Raw genomic sequence first — 20,594 nt, 5'->3', positions numbered from 1 at the left:
TAGCAAATCGAGCTATGGTCCTCGGAGAACCGTTCACTCAAGAAAAGTTGGTGAAAAAAATTCTACGATCACTACCACCTCGGTTCCGGATGAAAGTTACAGCAATCCAGGAACATGACAACTGGGAGAAAAAGACTGTAACACAACTAATGGGGAATCTAAGAACTTATGAGATGGAAATCTTAACAGATCACACAAAGAAACAAAAAACAGTAGCATTTACCGCTGAAGAAAATAATTGTGTACCTAACTTAGATGAAATAGGTGATGATCCAGTTGTATTTCTTACTAAACAGTTTTCTAAACTTTTGAAACAGGTATCAAAAGGTTCACGAAACAAGAATATGCAAAAGGGGGCATCATCATCTAAAACGAGTTCTAAATTCGGATCATCAACCTTCAAGTCCTCTGGTTCACGTCCAGGACAGTCCAAAGAGAAATCCACCAGTAAAGGGATCAGATGCTATGAATGTGAGGGCTTCGGACATGTACAAGCAGAGTGCCCCACCTATCTTCGACGCAAGAAATCCATATCAGCAGTTACTTGGAGTGATGATGACTCGGACGGTGAAATAGGAGGATCTGATTCAAACGAAATTTCTGGTAATTTTGTTGCCTTTACTGCACATATGGCTGCTGGACCGTGTCATGAAGATGTTGCTGACTCGGAGGGAGGCGAGTATACCTCTGCAGAAGATTTAGAATCAAGTGAATCATCTTTTGAAATTGAGTTTAACAAGTTGTATCCCAAATGGGCAGCACTAAGAAAAGAAAATCGTAGATTAACTAGTGAAATAGGGATTGTAACAACTGCAAAGAAAGTGTATCAAACTCAAATAGCCGATAGGGATCTGCTTCTTAAAGAGGCATTGGCCCGAGAAGAAAAACTGAAACAAGAGGTACAGACTCTGAAGCAGGAGTTGAACACCTACAAACGCCAAATCCAAATGATGGATACCACGTCTACACTTGATGAGATCCTTGAGTCTGGAAGAAAGACTTCTGCAAAGTTTGGTCTAGGTTTCACAGGAAACAGCTCAAAAGACAAAACGGTGTTTGTCAAAGCGTCATGCCCTGGTCAAGGAGATATTCCAGAATCTAGCACAGCGACACATCGCGTTGGTACAGTAAGATCACTCAAGCCATATTATAAATCCTATAATCCGGTTTGTCATTATTGTATGTTACGGGGTCATACCAGACCCGAATGCTACTACTTCTACAAGGATCAAAGAATCGAGAAGTTCAAACACAAGAACATCCAACCCTTTACAAGACAAATCTGGGTTAAAAAGACAGATTATATCTCATTTGTATCTTTCCACTCTAAAAGTACAGGTCGAGAAGAAAAATGGTACTTCGATAGCGGGTGTCACGTCACATGACAGGAAATGCTAAATTTCTGAGTAACGTAAATACAAGCAAAGGTGAAGTTACCTTTGGTGACGGTATAAAAGGACAAGTCACTGGTATAGGCACGCTAAAAGTAGTTGGTTTGCCAAAATTAGAGAAAGTTCTACTAGTCAAAGGGCTTCATGCAAATCTTATAAGTATAAGTCAACTATGTGACCAGAACTGGAACGTGAGCTTCACCAAAAATAATTGCAGTGTTCTAGACAAAACAAATCAATGCGTTATGGAAGGTACAAGGTCAACTGATAATTGCTATATTCCCACTAACGATGTTTTGTGTTGCAGGATCAATGTAGATGAAACTGAGCTTTGGCACCAAAAGCTAGGACACCTAAGTTACAGACTTCTAGACAAACTTGTGAAGATTGAAGGAGTTCGTGGATTACCTAAGCTGAAAGTCAAACCAACCATATGTGGTGCATGTCAAGCAGGAAAGCAAACCAAATCCTCTCATCCAGCGCAACACACCATAAACACAAGTCATTGCTTGGAACTGATTCACATGGATCTCATTGGTCCAACTCAAACAGAAAGTGTTGGAGGTAAGAAATACATACTAGTTTGCGTAGATGATTATTCTCGTTTTTCTTGGGTTACCTTTCTCAGGGACAAGTCTGAGACCCTCGAAGCTTTCAAAAATTTGGCATTAAAACTCCAAAAAGAAAGAAATGAGCCCATCATTCGAATCCGAAGTGATCATGGACGAGAATTTGACAACAATCTGTTCGATACCTTCTGCAACCAAACAGGAATCACACATGAATACTCAGCACCGAAAACACCTCAACAAAACGGAGTTGTTGAACGGAAGAACCGCACAATTCAAGAAATGGGACGAGTTCTGCTCAATGCCAAAGGACTACCTCAAAAATTTTGGGCAGAAGCTGTGAACACTGCATGTCACATCATCAATCGGGTCTATCTACGTCCAGGCACGAATCAGACCCCGTATACATTATGAAAAGGTAAGAAACCAAACATTAAATATTTTCATGTTTTCGGATCACACTGTTTTATCTTGAAGGATCGAAACCCTGTCGCAAAGTTTGAACCAAAAAGCGATGAAGGCATCTTCCTCGGATATTCAACGAACAGCAGGACATATCGTGTATACAACAAAGTTACCAAAACCATCATGGAGTCCACAAATGTTGTAATCGATGATCAACCGAGAGGTATTATCACAACGACTCAACCTGGACCAGTGACAGAACCTGACACAAGTCGTCCTGAAACTTCTGATTCCAGAACTCCTGAACCTAATCCAGAGTCCTCTATTCCATCTCCCACATCAACTCAATCTGAGCAAGGAATTGAGTCTGAGTCTCAATCTGACACTGATCTCTGTAACATTGATATCCCTACTCGTATCCAGAAAGCTCATCCAATACAAAATGTAATTGGAGATCCTAATTCAGGCGTAAAAACCAGAGGTAAACTGAAATGTGATTACCTTCAACTAGCAGGATATTCTTGTTATACTTCGCAGATCGAACCGAAGAATATCAAAGGAGCTCTAACAGACGAACACAGGATTAAGGCCATGCAAGAAGAACTGCGGCAGTTCGAACGAAATAAGGTATGGTCTCTCATTCCTAAACCTAACAATGTTAATGTTGTAGGTACCAAATGGATCTTTCGCAACAAAACCAATGCAGCTGGCAACATCGCTAAAAATAAAGCGCGGCTTGTAGCTCAAGGCTACTCCCAAATTGAAGGAATCGACTACGACGAAACGTTTGCCCCAGTTGCACAGCTTAATCTACCAAACCAGGTATTACAAATAAATTCTAATTAATCTTTTTACGTTAACTTGGCTGTTTGTTTAACTTTGTTGCAGAAGGACTCTTTCGATTTTTTTTAATCCATAAAGTTTTCTTTTCCCATATTTAATACCAGTTAAAACCAAACCATGTAGTTCATTTTTTCCCCAAACCTCTATCTAAAAATTATCATCTCACGCCTCACGCCCTCTTGTTACCTTATACGGCTCATTTGACCTCTCATATTTAATTTATTCTCGAAATTTAATATTAAACTTAGATACTGGTTTCAACATTTCTTTGCCAGATCAGTTTGTATCTACCATTCCCTCTAGTGATATGTGTGCCCATTCCTTTCCTTTACAAGGTGATCCGTACGATTCTTCTTCAAATAAATTACCTAAAAATCTTGTGCCATTATCTGATTTAGTGCATGCTGTGTCATCTCCCTTCACCATTTGAAATATTAATCAATATGTGTCTCCCATGACTTGTGCTGCATTCTCTATTCCCATAACCATTCCAGTCTCGAAATCCGCAGAGGTTCCCATCCCTGTGCCCACCTCACATGATTCTGTTCCCATTATCTCTGTGCCCGTGGGCAAATCTTCCCGAAAAGGGAAAGAAAAAATTACTGGTTCAGGTACAGTCGAGAAAAGAAAAATTGGAGCATTGGATGATGTTGTCTACTTGTCTGATTCCAAGCAATCAAAAAGAGGGTCCACATTGCCACCCAGAATGACAAGGTCCAGATCAGTTTCAGGCCCAGTACCAAGTCCAGCCCCTGCACCAACAGCTGCTACTGTCCGCTCTGGCTCAAAGATGAAACAACCCAAGAAGAAATATCATCCTATTTTACTGTCTCCAGATTTGATGTCTGACTGGAATGTTCATGCTACTAGGGATTTTATTCTGGAGAAATCCATCAATGTGGAGGAATTGACAGAAAAATGCAACATTGTGCCTATTTTACGAGATCAATACCTGCTTGCCTCACTCATTCATGTTGGCCCGTATTCCAGATGGCTCACTACCGAGTTCTACACGAATTTAACATTGGATACGTTTTCGGAGGGGTCACCGCGATTTCAACAAGTGTTTATTCGGGATAAATGGTATCCCTTAAGTCCGGCAGTGATTAATTCCTATTTGGGTACTCCAAATCATCAAGCTGCTCCTGACCCGAGTCCTAATCTCCTAGCCGCTGCTTTAACTCACAACAAGATCGTCACTTGGCCAAAAACCGGACTAGTTGAGAGCCTAAAGCTCACCACGGTCTACTCTGTTCTGTTACGGCTAGCCTCAACAAATAGGATGCCGGCTGTTCGTCATCATCTTGTGTCTGACCAGCTTGCTGCCCTTCTCTACAAGATCAGGAACCGACTCCCTCTCAATCTTGGAGAAATCATCTTTGGCCATCTTGCTCAATTTTTGCGACATAGGGAACCTAAGGTACACCTACCGTTTCCTAGTCTCATTTTTGGACTTCTACAGGAACACGGGTTCAAGCCCTACACAGATGAGGAGGTGATTACTAATGCTTCAGTCTATAAATATGATGATCGGTTGACCAATAAGGATCACTATGATGATAGAGCTACGCTTTTGATCACTCCCGGCGCACCAACTGCCACGCTCTGTGTCTGCCCCTGCATCATCCGCTGACACTGCCTCTGCACCGAATCCCCGTCCTACGACAGCTATCAAGGAACCTCCGACGCTCATGGATCGCGGTCAAATTGTTCTCACTCTTCAAGCGTCAATTGCACAAGTCCGAACCTCGGTTGCTTCTCAACAAATAACCATTGATGGCTTAGAACAATTGTTGAGTGCTCAGTTGGAAGAAATCGCCAGAATGGAGGCTATCTATGCTCGGATTCGATCTAACCCTGGCGCTGGCACTGGTTCTATTTCTGAGAGTGATGAATCTGAGTCGGGCACCCCGTCTGCAAGTTAATCCAATCCACTAAAATGATGTTCACCGGTTTGTTTGTCATTTATTTGGCATAAACAAAGGGGAAGTATTGGAGAAAAGGGGAGTATTTTGGAATGGTATTTTGGAATGTTTGGATATTTGGTAAGTTTTTGGTTTTTGGAATATTTTGGTATGGATGTTAATCCCTGGTTCGGATGGTATATTAATAATTTGGTACTATATAATTTTTTTTTGGTATGACTATGAATGAAGTAAGTATGAAAGTATGAATGTCTTGGTATATTTGGTATGTTGACTGCATGGTATGAATTGGTTTTATTTGGAAAGCATATGAAGAAAGGAAAGCTCCAAGTTAGGGGGAGTAATTCAAATTTCAGTACGGAAAGCGTGACATATATGGTATGTTTGATACAACACTATTTCGTGCATGATTCACTTTTTATTAATTGGATGAAGTTTGTGAGTCAACATCAACCAAGGTTCAAAATAAAATCCCACACACAAATAAGCTTTGGTCTGGTCTTAAGAGAATTTAATTTCACATTTATATGTTCAGTACGCATACTATGAGATGTTAATAAAATATTCATTCCTTTTCCCAAAGTATAATGATACTATTGTTTTACCAAATAAATTGCCAAAGGGGGAGATTGTAAGTGTACAAGATAGTACACATTAGATTGGCTAATTTATTAGTTTATTTTATTAATGTGTAATGCTAATTAAAATTGATTTGTAATTAGTATTATTGGACCAAGCTAAAATGTGTGGTGGAGATTTATTGTTAATGAATTGGACAAAGAAGCAAGTCTGAAGATCTCAATTAATGAATGAGTGGTTGAGAAGAATTCAAGCCACATATGAAGCTACAATCAAGGCTTGGTGAAATGGGAGTTGCGTACAGTATATAAGGAAGGGAAAACGAAAGAGGAAGTTGCCAATTCTGAAATTCTGATCTTTTATATGCAAGCTTCCTACATTACTGCTTTAATATTGATTATATTATTTGTGATTTAAATCTGTACTGCAAATCAGTACCTGTGACAGCTGAAGTGCTACACCAAAGATGGTTATGGCATGCACGGTTCAGTCCTGAGTAGGTGTTTTAGAAGAGTTGTAGTGGTAAAGGCTGTGAGCCGTTTGTAGTTACCTCTTGTAATACTCTGTGGTGAACATCTAGTGGATTGGGCAGACGTGGGTTGCCCCGCAGACGTAGGAGAAGGAGCTCCGAACTGCGTAACAATTCTACTGTGTCTTTACTTTATTTACGCTTTCAATTTCGTTATTTATACGTTGATTAAATTGATTTAATTAAACAGCGAAATTGTCTCGTAACATAAAATCAAGTAGAATCCTTAGTGTTAAATTGATTTCTAGATACACGGGTTTTTTCAATATTGTTTGGCCTTACAGTGCACATTGTTTGGTCATATAGAGTACTCTGTTTGGCCTTGCAGTGCACATTATTTAGCCTCACAGAGCACTTTGTTTGGGCTTGTAGTGCACATTGTTATGCCTTATAGAGCAAACTGTTTGGGCTTACAGTGTACATATATTTTTGTGCCTTACAGAGCACATTGTTTGAGCTTGCATTGTACATTGTTGTGCCTTACAAAGCACATTGTTTGGGCTTGTAGTGCACATTGTACGTTGTGCCTTAAATAGAACTTTGTTCAGCTTTACGTACAGTGCACAATTTTATTAAATAAATATTAACAAAATATGTTTATTATACAGTTTTTGGCATGTAACTTACTATCAAATAAATATTAACAATTGTTTTATCTCTTAGAATGAAGTCTATGACTTTACAAGAGACAAAATTTAAAAAAAAAATTAAGGAAAATAGCAAATCATCTCCTTAAAAGGTTATAATGCACATTGTTTAGCCTAACAGAGCTCATTGTTTGGCCTTGTAGAGCACGTTGTTTGGGCTTGCAGTGCATATTTTTGTATTTTACAGTACACATTGTTTAGCCTCTTATAGAGCACTTTGTTTGGACTTGCAGTGCACATTGATGTGCCTTACAGTGCATGTTGTTGTGCCTTTCAATGCACATTATTTTGCCTTACAATGCACAGTTTTATTAAATAAATATTAACAAAATATGTTTATTATACAATTTTTGGCATGTAATTTACTATCAAATTTTATAGAATGAAGTCTATGATTTTAAAAGAGAAAATCTTATAAAAAATAAGAAAAATAGTCAATCATCCCTTTAAAAGGTTATAATGCACATTGTTTAGCCTAACAAAGCACATTATTTTACCTTATAGATCACATTGTTTGGTCTTAAAGTGCACATTGTTAACGACCTTTAACAATGCTTCTCGTGCATATTGTTGTGTCTTCCAGAGCACAATTTTATCACTTTTAGTGTATTTTTTTTATGGCCAATTAAATAAATCTTAATAGAATATGTTTATTCTGTTACCAAATTTTTTGGCACGTAATATACTACCAATTCTATCTAATGAAGTCTATGCCTTTAAAAGAAAAAATATTTTTTAAAAAATAATAAAAATAAGGAAATAGTCAATCTTTTTTAAAAGTTATAGTGCATATTGTTTGGCTTTACAATGCACATTGTTTGACCTTACATAGCACTTTGTATGGCCTTGCAGTGAACATTGTTGTGCCTTACAAAGCACTTTGGTTGGTCTTACAATGCACATTGTTTAGCCTTACAAAGCACTTTGTTAACAACCTTTCAGTTCAATTTATGCTTTCAGTGCACATCGTTGTATCTTACAAAGTACAATTTTATCACTTCCTGTGCATTTTTTATGGGCAATCAAATAAAGCTTCATAGAATATGTTTCTATTGTTTTTGGCATGTAATGTACTACAAAATTGTATAGAATCTACTACTAAAACCAGAAAACAATCAATCATCTCTTCCAAGCAAATAGTTCCTAGTGTCATGATGATTATAAATGTTACAAGTATGGCATAATCTTTTAGGTTTCTTAGTTACATCCACTGTCAACTCATTGCTTCCTTTCATACGATTACCACTACGCTTGTTCTTTGCTTGCTTCGGTGGAAGAATAGATATTTCAGAAGGCTCAAATGACTCGTAAAAAGACCCTATAACTGTCATGTTGCTATAATTAGGGGATAAATCAGCTTGTCCTGACATCAATAGCAATTTTTGCTCATCAATCACTTGTGCAAATTCAATTAATTTATCCATGTTTGATTCTGCTAGACTAATTCAATATATATATGCTTAGGTTCTGGTGCGGCGAAGGCCGCAGGTGAAAAATGCAGTGTAACCTCAACCATAGATCAACTCATCTTTTTTAAAAAAATTACCATTTATGATCAACAACAATGTGCACCGGATGACACAATAATATGCTCTAGAAGGCATAATAATATGCACTAGAAGGCAAAAATGTGCACCGTAAGACACAAAAATATGCAACAACTATTGAAAATACTAAATTTAATAAATGGTCTTCAACACAATTCATAAACGATCACAATATTCAATTAAAATTAGTAATTAGTGATTCATTCGAAGATCAAATGCTCTTTAATATATATATATATATATATATATATATATATACATATATATATATATATATATATATATATATATATATATATATATATATATATATATTAAACACCTACGATCTTAAAATTGGAAGAAAACATAATGTGCACTATAAGACAAAACAATGTGCTTTAGAAGGCATAAAAATATGTACTGGAACTCTGGAAAGACAAAAATGTGTACTCTTAGGTAGAAAAATATGAAAAAATTATTTAAAAGAATAAATTTAATACATGATATTCAACACAAATCATAAACAATCACATTGTTCAACTAAAATTAGTAATTAGTGATATATATATGACACCTATGATCAAAACACTGGAAGACACAACAATGTGCACTAAAAGACACAACAATGTGCACTAAAAGGCACAATAATGTGCTCTGAAAGGCATAACAATATGCACTAGAAGGCAAAAATGTGCATTGTAAGACACAAAAATATGCAACAACTATTGAAAATACTAAATTTAATAAATGATCTTCAACACAATTCATAATAGAATATGCAATCACTTTTAGTGCATTTTTTTTATGGCCAATTAAATAAATCTTAATAGAATATGTTTATTCTATTACCAAATTTTTTGGCACGTAATATACTACCAATTCTATCTAATGAAGTCTATGACTTTAAAAGAAAAAATATTTTTTAAAAAAATAATAAAGATAAGGAAATAGTCAATCTTTTTTAAAAGTTATAGTGCATATTGTTTGGCTTTACAATGCACATTGTTTACCTTACAGAGCACTTTGTATGGCCTTGCAGTGAACATTGTTGTGCCTTACAAAGCACTTTGGTTGGCCTTACAATGCACATTGTTTGGCCTTACAAAGCACTTTGTTAACAACCTTTCAGTTCAATTTATGCTTTCAGTGCACATCGTTGTATCTTACAAAGTACAATTTTATCACTTCCTGTGCATTTTTTATGGGCAATCAAATAAAGCTTCATAGAATATGTTTCTATTGTTTTTGGCATGTAATGTACTACAAAATTGTATAGAATCTATTACTAAAACCAGAAAACAATCAATCATCTCTTCCAAGCAGATAGTTCCTAGTGTCATGATGATTATAAATGTTACAAGTATGGCATAATCTTTTAGGTTTCTTAGTTGCATCCACTGTCAACTCATTGCTTCCTTTCATACGATTACCACTACACTTGTTCTTTGATTGCTTCGGTGGAAGAATAGATATTTCTGAAGGCTCAAATGACTCACAAAAAGACTCTATAACTGTCATGTTGCTATAATTAGGGGATAAATCAGCTTGCCCTGACATCAATAGCAATTTTTGCTCATCAATCACTTGTGCAAATTCAATTAATTTATTCATGTTTGATTCTACTAGACTAATTCAATATATATATATGCTTAAGTTCTGGTGCGGCGAAGGCCGCAGGTGAAAAATGCAGTGTAACCTCAACCATAGATCAACTCATCTTTTTTAAAAAAAATCACCATTTACGATCAACAACAATGTGCACCGGATGACACAATAATATGCTCTGTAAGGCATAATAATATGCACTAGAAGGCAAAAATGTGCACCGTAAGACATAAAAATATGCAACAACTATTGAAAATACTAAATTTAATAAATGGATGGTCTTCATCACAATTCATAAACGATCACAATATTCAATTAAAATTAGTAATTAGTGATTCATTCGAAGATCAAATGCTCTTTAATATATATATATATATATATATATATATATATATATATATATATATATATATATATATATAACACCTACGATCTTAAAATTGGAAGAAAACATAATGTGCACTATAAGACAAAACAATGTGCTTTAGAAGGCATAAAAATATGTACTGGAACTCTGGAAAGACAAAAATGTGTACTCTTAGGTAGAAAAATATGAAAAAATTATTTAAAAGAATAAATTTAATACATGATATTCAACACAAATCATAAACAATCACATTGTTCAACTAAAATTAGTAATTAGTGATATATATATGGCACCTACGATCAAAACACTGGAAGACACAACAATGTGCACTAAAAGACACAACAATGTGCACTAAAAGGCACAATAATGTGCTCTGAAAGGCATAACAATATGCACTAGAAGGCAAAAATGTGCATTGTAAGACACAAAAATATGCCACAACTATTGAAAATACTAAATTTAATAAATGATCTTCAACACAATTCATAAACGATCACATTAATATTCAATTAAAATTAGTAATTAGTGATTCATTTGAAGATCAAATGTTTTTTAATATATATTGACACAAGGAAACCCCTATGCGACAAGCCCGACAGAAAGAGTGTTGACAAGAATCAAACTCATGAACTTTAGGTTTGAGAATCATGTTTCACGCACTGATAGGTGTTAAAGATACCTTATTCCTTGGGGTCATATTGGGGTTGATTTATGCTTATATGGTGTTGTTGGTCCCAAAAGAGGTAAGGTGAAAGTCTAGAGGGGGGGGGGGGGGGGGGGGGGGGTGAATAGACTTTCAAACTTTTTCGCACAGCACAACAATTGCTAAGCCAGAGATAAACCAAAACTCTTAACTAGATTGTTAGAGTATGGTGCACAGCGGAAATAAATAAACATAAAGTGTGTGTGAGATTGTGTGAGCAGTATATCTCGTGTAGAGCGAATATGTAAAGAGCGGTAAGTAAAGAAAGCAGTAAAGAACACAAGACAATTATAGTGGTTCGCGAGGTGGTGTAATCCTCCTACTCCACTTGCTCTTTTCTCCAAGAGCCAATTCACTATATCCACCACTTCTTGGTTCCAATATACAATGAATTCCGTGATCTAGTGCTTTGATCACCAAGCCCGCACTAATCACGCCCAGTGACACCACACTGCTGCTTCGGGTTTCACGTCGCCGCGCTACTATCCCAGGATTTCACGACTCCGCGTTACTTTCCCCCCGTCTTCCACACTCCGGTAGAAACGTATCCCGTGATCTGGTGCTTTGATCACCAAGCCCACACCAATCACGCTCAGTGCCTCCGACACTGCTGCTTCGGATCTCACAGCTCCGTGTGACAATCCAGGATTTCACAGCTCCGTGCTACTTTCCTCCCTTCTCTTGTTTTGCTCCAAAACAAGTGTTGTCTTGCTTCCAACTTCTGAGACTCTGTAGATGATCTTCAATGATGCGCAGGTCTCTTTGATGAAGATAAACACTCTGGAATGATTTCTCTTGATAGCTCTGAGTGTTTTCTCTCTGTGAATATATCAAGTAAAGCACTTGATATTTTTGCTCTTCTTTGCTCTGTTTAAGAACTCTCTGAATATTTTTCTTTTGAAGCTCTCTGAGTTCTTTTTCTTTTCTCACTTCTCACTTGAAGATTTTTGGTATGCTCTGTACCAAATGAGATTTTTGCTCTATGCTCTTTTCAAGCTTAATTGCTCTATTCGATCTCTTGATGAGTTTCGAATTTTCTCAACTACTCTATCTCTTTTCGTGTTATGCTCTTCTGCTCTTCAAGTCTTCATATCTTCATCATTTTATAGCTGGTAATGAGAATCTGTCCGTTGGAAAGAGACGCTCTCATTTTTGAAATCTTGTATCTTTTTGTCAGAGATCTTATCTTATCTTCTGCAAAGATGTCAGAAAGGATAACTAGCCGTTGTTAGAGCTTCATCTCCATGTAAATGGGTTCTCAAACTTCATCTGATATTTCCTCTGGTTTTACGTTGAGTGGGAATACCTGGGTGTAGAACGGCTTCTCTGATCAGCTCTGAAGTGGTCTTTGTATCTTTGGGATTTAAAAATATTCATCAATTTAATCCCATACTAGTTAAACTAGTATTTCTCCTTGTGAGAATATGTTAAACTAGTATTTTTCCAAGAGAAACTGGCTCCCAATTTCAATTGCTATGAAACCGGCTCCCAATTCCTAGATTAATTTAATTTGGCTTCTCAAATTTTACCTTGTAAAATTATTAATGGTGAGTTTTGAACTTGAGCCATTTTGCATAATATATCAAGCATCATCCACTTCATCTGTACAACTTTTGATTAAATCTCCAATCATATTTGATGTACTCCTTTCTTTCCATAGATGCTTGATCTCCAAGTCAATTTCATGCATTCTTCCAACATTAATTTTCTTCACGAAAATTCTTCTGGGATATCTTCTTTGAGTAGCATTGACGTGAATTATTGTATCATTCATCTTCTTCTTCAATTTGTCATTTTCTCCAGACAAATTCTTGATTTTCGGCTTTATATCTTCTTTTTCTATTTTCTTCCATCTTCCTATGTTTTTCTCTTTTCATAATTAAATAATTTCCCGATCATGGTCTAAGACTCTACTAGGCCTATAAAATAAAATTAGGGGATCTACAAATACAAATTTGGCATATCAAAACCATTACACTTTATTCCTAATATATATATATATATATATATATATATATATATATATATATATATATATATATATATATATATATATATATATAGTCAGGTTCCTGTGAGGTCAGGTCTTCCCGTGCGGTCAGTGCGGCATCCACCATTAGGTACGTAAAAATGCATCACACAGTGTTCGTAAATACACCATTATGTGTGGTGTATTTTTTTTTTTTTTTTGTGTGGTGTGTTTTTTGACATTTCATTCTGGTGTATTTTTGAACACTGTATGGTGCATTTATACATACCTAATGGGGTATGTCAAATTGACCGCACGGGAAGACATGACCTCACAGGAACCAATATATATATATATATATATATATATATATATATATATATATATATATATATATATATATATATATATATATATATATATATATGACACCTACGAACAAAACACTAGAAGACACCAATGTGTACTAAAAGACACAACAATGTGCACTAAAATGCACAATAATGTGTGCTCTGGAAGGCTAAACAATGTGCTCTGCAAGGATGAAGAATATGTACACTAAGGCAAAACAATATACAATTTAAAGGCACAACAATATGCTCTTGAAGAAACAATAATGTGCTCTAGATGCTCAACAATAAGCAATGTGAACTTGAAGGCATATAAGGGTGCTCTCAAAGATACAACATTGTGCTCTAGAAGACATAATATTGTGCTCTACGAGAAGAAAAAATATGCACCAAAAGACAAAATAAACTAACTTATGTAAACAAAATTACCATAATGCCACTGTAATTTTTTAAAAAACATCTCCAATTTAAACCCTTGATCTGGACTCAATCTACGGATATAATTAGACCCTAAATTATACTCTATTTTTTCACCTAAGACAATCGTTTCACATGATCCATTATATATATATATATATATATATATATATATATATATATATATATATATATATAAAATAGTACATAAAAAATCTGTATACTTTGTCTATAATTCTCATATTACTATTGTCGAAATTCGAGTCTTAATTCCTTCTTTTAAATATTACATATTGAATGGGTAAGATAAGTCTGTGTCAACTATATTTATTTAACTTATTGTGTGATTAATGAATATATATAAATTTACTTTTTGAAAGTAAAGAGCGAAGCTAAAGTGGTAACACATTTGAAATAAAAAAGAATTAGGTTAAATGAGCACGTCAGCCACATGAGTGGTGGAATTAGTTGGCCAATAAGAATTGTGAAGCTGGTGGACGCGTAGATAGGGTGGAGATCCGCCACGTGTACGGCAAGCCCCAATGATGATCAGTTAATAGCAAGCTGCAACTTTGAATGCGCCAGCTCAGCCATCCACCTTCACCGCTCCGCCGCTGCATATACGCCGTATACTACTCCCTATACTATACTCCCTACGCCTACATATACGTGACTTTTATCAAGTGTATACACGTGTTTAGTGACGTGGATTTTTTTTCCTTGGCGCTCTCCCTCTACTTTCTTTCTCCATTCTCTGCTCTCTCTCTCTCTCTCTCTCTCTCCCCAGTTCAAAGCACACTTTCATTCTCCTCTCTTTTCTGGACTCTTTTTAGAGAGAAAGTAGAGAGAGAAAATGCCGAACTTTTCACATAACTAGCTTAAAATTTACATTTTCTGGAGCTTTTCTCTCTCCCGAAGCTTAAGGTACGTTGAATTTCCTAGAAATTTTATATTTTTTTTTCCAACTTTAATTTCATACTACTCATAATTGATTGATGTTTTATTGTCTAATTTATTTATTTTGACTGCGTTCAACAGTGAGGTAGGAAGTTAAAACGATGAAATGTTTAAGGATTTGAATCAGCAAGGGTGTAAATTTGAGTTAATACCACTATTTTTGCAATAAATTTATGATATGGGATTCTAGATTCTTGTGTGATTTCTAGTTTTATGTTTCCGAGGCATCAGACGAGGATAAGTTTGTCCTTTCCTTGTAGGTTATCTTTAGGTTGAGAGTACTGTTATACTTTGTTTCTATTCACTTGATTTGAGTGGAAACTCTATTTGGACAATTATGCCCCTCAGTTTTGTCTTTACCCCTCTACATTAATTCTGCATGTTCATATTTCTCTAAACCAGAGAAAATATCTTAAATTACATGTTTTTGGGTAATGGAAACGTAAACAAAGAAGACATGATAGTATTGTTTGGTAAATGGACAAGAGTTTTGTTAAGGATCTACTTCACACTGAAACATTTGCTGGCAATGGCTATTCCACTTAGCATTCTAGAGCACACTGAATGAAGCTAACTTGGATCTGATCATGAAATAGGATGTTATTGCAAGAATTTTGTGTCACAGGATAAAGATATGGCAAGGTAATGTTTCTGGAGTGTTTGTAGGAAAATGTTAATTGGATTTTCGAAACTTGTAAGATTCTATAACAAGTCTTGTTTTCCTAGACAATGAGTTTTGAATAAATGTCTCCCCATAACCAGTAGTCTGAAGTTTTATACAAGGGAGGAGTGTCATAGTTTGGGTTTTTGTTTGTTTGTTTGTTGTGTTTTAGCAACATATTACTGCGTTTGATTTTTTCTTTTTTCCTATGTTTTTGTCATGGTGTATCCCTGCTTCAATAGGCTTGAAAGTTATTGCACTACCAGCACTTTCCATGGCATTGTAATGGCGAGCCTGTTGCAATGCCTAAACAAATCATGCTAAAACACACGCTCATATTGATTTATTGCTACATTGTTCAGCTTGAAGTCTTGCACCTTTTTTTTAGTAATTACTAGATAATATTTTTATTAAAGTTCATTAGCATAATTTTGACTGGTGACACGAAAACAAAGTTTTTGCTTTAGCATTGAATTGCTGGAGTATCCAGTTGGCCATAAGCCATGGGAAGCAGCGAGGAAGGGAAATCTTGTAAACCTGAGAAGTCATCTTCACCCACGCCGGTAAGCTAAAATTGTGAAAATCATATGTATAGTCTGGAACAACTTTTGTTAATTTGACACTTTTCTTGTATGCATGATGCATCACAGCTAGATTGATTTGTCAATATCTGAATTAACTGATGTATATTTGAATGCCTAATATACTGAGTTGCATATTATTTTAAAATCCATTTCAATTGTTTACAGGAACTGGGCAATATTCATGTGTATCCTGATTGGGCAGCCATGCAGGTACATGATTAAACATATACTTCAACCATTTTGTTGTTCAGTGTGATATTAGCAACTTAAGAAAGAATAATAATCAGGCCTATTATGGACCCCGAGTCACTGCACCTGCATATTTCAACTCAGCCGTTGCACCTGGTCATGCTCCTCACCCATATATGTGGGGACCACCACAGGTACTAAACCAAAACCATCAAGATAGTTTATGCTTCTATTTGAATAACTTTTGTAATGTAAATCTTAATATCGTCAAATTGCTGGACACCTAGACAAGTAGGGTGTATATTATATTATTATTATTATTAAATTTTTTTTTTTTTTTGTAGCATATTAATTTTCTTATGGAAAAAAAAAAAAACAGAGAGATAAAAAAAACAATGATGGCTGTTAATCCAATTGGTAATTTGTTTCAGCCTATGATACCACCTTATGGGGCACCATATGCTGCAGTATATGCCCATGGAGGAGTTTATGCACCTCCTGGAGTTCCTGTTGTAAGTGTGCATTTATTCACTGTTATTTTTAATATATGGCATCTTATAATAAGCATCATCCTTGTTTGAAGATGCCTGTATCATGACAATTATGCATCCTCGGACCATGTTGATTGTTCAACTGATTCTTTTCTGCATAATTTTAGGGTTCACATGCTCAAGGTCATGGAGTCACAGCGTCTCCTGCAGTTTCTGAAGCAATGGTAAAGTTACATATGCCTTTATGAATTCCCTTTTACTTTTTATTTTATTTCTGTTACCAGAAGTAAGCTTGCTTTAGTGATCACATCAAGGATTGATGGTTTACCATCAAGTACTGAAGTGCAGTACTTATTTGGCATTTGTAGGCTGTTGCTTCTTTAAGTGCTGATACATCTGGCAAGTCTTCAGGGAATACAGATCAAGGTTTGATACGCAAGCTGAAAGGCTTTGATGGGCTTGCAATGTCAACAAGAAATGGCAACACAGACAATAGTGAAGGTGGAGCTGACCAGGAACATTCCCAGAGGTTGGTTGATTTACTTCAGCATTGAAGTTTCAAGTAGAACTGTGGCTCACATTTAACTTAAACTCTTCCTTTCTCTGGTAATAAAGCCTCTCAAACCACAATACTTTGAACTAACTGTTGCCATGCATTGTAAACAGTGCGGACACTGAAGGATCCAGCGATGGAAGTAATGCAGCTGGGGTAAGTAACCTTATTCCCTGGTTCCCAATCCCTGAACATGTGTGCTTATTTATATGAGCATGGAGAAAATGTCATTTGATCATATTGCTTTCTCTTCATAATCTAGGCCGGTGAAAACAATAAGAAGAGAAGCCGGGAGACTACTCCTACTGATTGTAAGAGTTATTCCTTTCCCTACCATTATAATTGACAAAAGAAAACCAATGAAACAAGCATACAAAATTTCCCAAACTGTTAATTTGTTACATTTGGATATTTTCACCTCTCATAATTGATTACATTTCTAACACTTTGCAACATATGTAAACCTTTCCCTTGATACCTTTGTTCTTCAATTTTCTGACAGCTGATGAGAAGACACCGACCCGGAGCTATCCAACTCCTGCTTTGGAACTCAGCAGAGCTACTGGGAAGGTGATAGGTATGGCTGTTTCTCCTCAGAATGTAGCGGGAAAAGTGATGGGATCTGTGCTTTCCCCTAACATGGCAACTGGACTTGAAATAAAAAGTCCTGGTGCAAATCTGAAGGCCAGTCCAACCAATGTTCCACAACTCGATCCGCAAATGCCAAATGATTCCTGGTTACAGGTACACTCTCTTGTGCCAAGTGGACCTAGTGTGTGTGATGTAACATATATGTTCAGTACTTGGTACCACATGCTATGTCCCTTGTAGAGATTGTGATTTTGCAATACTATCTTTGTATATAGAGTGAGCGTGAGTTAAAGCGTGAGAGAAGGAAACAGTCTAATAGGGAATCCGCTAGGAGATCAAGATTAAGGAAACAGGTAAGAGCTGAATACAACTCAGTTAATGCAGTACTTGTGATCAGAGTAGCCTGTGAGCTTTCTCCTTATTCTTTGCTTTGATGTTGTTCTCTTAAGGCTGAGGCCGAAGAGTTGGCCATGCGGGTCCAATCACTGACTGCTGAGAATATGACCCTTAAATCTGAGATAAACAAACTAACTGAAAGTTCTGATAAGCTGAAGATCGAAAATGCTGCACTAATGGTACGTACCCGTGTTTGTTTTGCTTCTCCTCTGATATCTTTATTAATCGAATTTTAGAAGATGAATGGGGGTTATCCGTTGAAATTGCAGGAGAAACTGAAAAACGAAAAATTAGGAAAGATGGAAGAGCTAAGTTTAGGTAAGATTGCTGACAAGAGACCCCAACCAGTAACTACAGTCAACCTACTCGCAAGAGTTGACAACTCGAGCTCTGTAAATAGGAATAACGATGAGGAAGAGGAAATGTACGAGAATAATAGCTCCGGAACGAAACTCCAACTCACTGACAGGAGTCCTAGAACTGATGCTGTGGCAGCTGGATGAGATGATGAAGCAACCTATGATTTTTGTTGTCAAAAGCTTCATTTGATGGTGTAATTTTGGCATAATTTATGAGCCCAGAATTACTTCTAACTGTAGAACAAGATCTAAACTAAAAGTCATGGAGTCTGATTTTTGTAATACTGTAATGTAGCACTTGGCAGACTGAGATGTGTTTTTTCTCTGCTATTCAGAGTGCCATCCGGGCCATGATAGTAGCTGTATATTTACTAAATTCAACGTTCTATAAACTACTCTCAACAACTATTAACTATATAATGGATAATGGTTTGGTTGTTGTTTCTTCACTGCTTGGGAACACACGACAACTGAATGTGAGTCTTTACTGTACTGTACATGTGTGATAATATTATGGCTTTTCTAACTTAGTACAGATTATTGTGTTAGATTTAGTTTAATTACAAGTTGTTGCCCTTTCCCAAGCCAGTTGGATTATGAAGCTGTGTTTTTTATCATAGAAACTAACTAGAAGGTCTAATGAAATTGAAGAGATATATATGCTTAGAGCTACCTCATCAATCCAAGTTTTTTTACAAGTATGATAGATGAGTAGGGGAAAAGAGAGAGAAAAACAAAACAAAAAAAAAAAAAAAAACAAAAAACAAAAAAAACAAAAAAAGGTTTTATGCCACCAGTTGGTGTGTGTGCGCTGATGCACACTTGCTGTTACACGATTAATAGATGGAGGAAAGAGAGGAGATGTGGTCATTTACTTCATTTTTCTATTTTTTCATTAATAGTTTTTCATTTTTCCAGTTTTCCTTTTCTATTTTTTCAGTTTTTCATTTTTTCATTTTTTCATTCATCCAGTTTTTCAAATTTCCATTTCTCTAGGAGCTCCTACAATCCTGTCTTTTGTGATGTCTACTAAAAAAAAAAAAAAAAAAAAGCAAATACAAAGCGCCATGCTGCACGTTGTGTCGTTATGCACACAAATGCACCCAACCGGGCGGGGCACATAAATTGACCAAAAAAATTTTGATTTTTTTTTTTTTGCTTTTTTTTTTTTTTTCACTCTCTTTCTCTCTCTTAGTTGGCCTCACAAAAAGTAAGAAAAAAATTATCTGTTGAGATTGCTCTAATTTTTTCTTTTCTCTCCTTTCATTTCTTTCCACCAACTATTCTAAAGAGCTGAAAAAGTTTACAAAAAACTCTCTTGGAGATACTTTTAGGGCATCTCCAATGAAGGAGAAAGAGGGAGAAAGAGGAAGAAAGGGGGAGAATAGGGTTGAAGGGGAGAAAGAGGGGGGAGCTGAGGGAGATAGTCTCCACTCTCCGGAGAGACTATCTCCAGACTGCATGGCGCGTGACGCTCACGCGTCACAATTCACTTGCAGTGGTTGGGGACGACTGTTCTCCACCTTCTAATTTATATAATTTTCTCTAAAAATACAGCAGCCTCAAGAGGCGATTATTTGTTAAATTATTTTTTTTAATCTTATTTTTACTTTTATTTTTATATTTTAATTTTAATTATTTTTAAAATTTTTAATTGTATTAATTGTTGTTATATTTAAAATTTTGTATGTTACGGAGTGTTAATTTGTTTTGTACACGATTTCAAATACAAATTTTAATCTATGAAATTATATTTTGATTATTTAATGAAATTATATTTTATAATTTAAAGAATTTTTTATTTTGTTATTTAATCTATTTTGTTTTAAAATTGAAATTATAATTATAAAGTTGAAATTATTAATATAGAAAAGTGTATAAGAATGACAGAGTAGGACCTATAAAAAGAAAAGGATAAAAGGGGAAGGTTGAAGAGAAAATATATATATAGGAAGGGGGATTATAAGGTGATGTAGAAGAGTTGG

General features: G+C 35.7%; 1 protein-coding gene across 2 annotated transcripts; it reads left to right on the top strand.

The window, feature by feature from the left end:
- The first annotated feature begins 14,483 nt into the window (after window positions 1–14,483).
- Window positions 14,484–19,066, top strand: LOC109188641 (transcriptional activator TAF-1-like). 2 transcript variants are annotated; one of them, XM_019339290.1, is made up of 13 exons: window positions 14,484–14,752; window positions 15,914–16,009; window positions 16,196–16,240; window positions 16,318–16,413; window positions 16,651–16,731; window positions 16,878–16,934; window positions 17,079–17,239; window positions 17,377–17,419; window positions 17,526–17,574; window positions 17,766–18,007; window positions 18,130–18,207; window positions 18,304–18,429; window positions 18,520–19,066. In XM_019339290.1, the coding sequence occupies exons 2-13, from the start codon at window positions 15,950–15,952 to the stop codon at window positions 18,751–18,753; spliced, it is 1,272 nt and encodes a 423-aa protein (XP_019194835.1). In that variant the 5' UTR covers window positions 14,484–14,752; window positions 15,914–15,949; the 3' UTR covers window positions 18,754–19,066. The 2 variants fall into 2 exon arrangements, with proteins under 2 accessions (XP_019194835.1, XP_019194836.1); XM_019339291.1 differs by having other exon boundaries at window positions 15,902–16,009.
- Window positions 19,067–20,594: the final 1,528 nt, after the last annotated feature.

The sequence above is a fragment of the Ipomoea nil genome, unplaced genomic scaffold (assembly GCF_001879475.1).
Source record: "Ipomoea nil cultivar Tokyo-kokei standard unplaced genomic scaffold, Asagao_1.1 scaffold1447, whole genome shotgun sequence".
Lineage (NCBI taxonomy): Eukaryota > Viridiplantae > Streptophyta > Magnoliopsida > Solanales > Convolvulaceae > Ipomoea > Ipomoea nil.
Note: the sequence above shows the minus strand (reverse complement) of the source record. Positions and strands in the feature narration are given on the sequence as shown.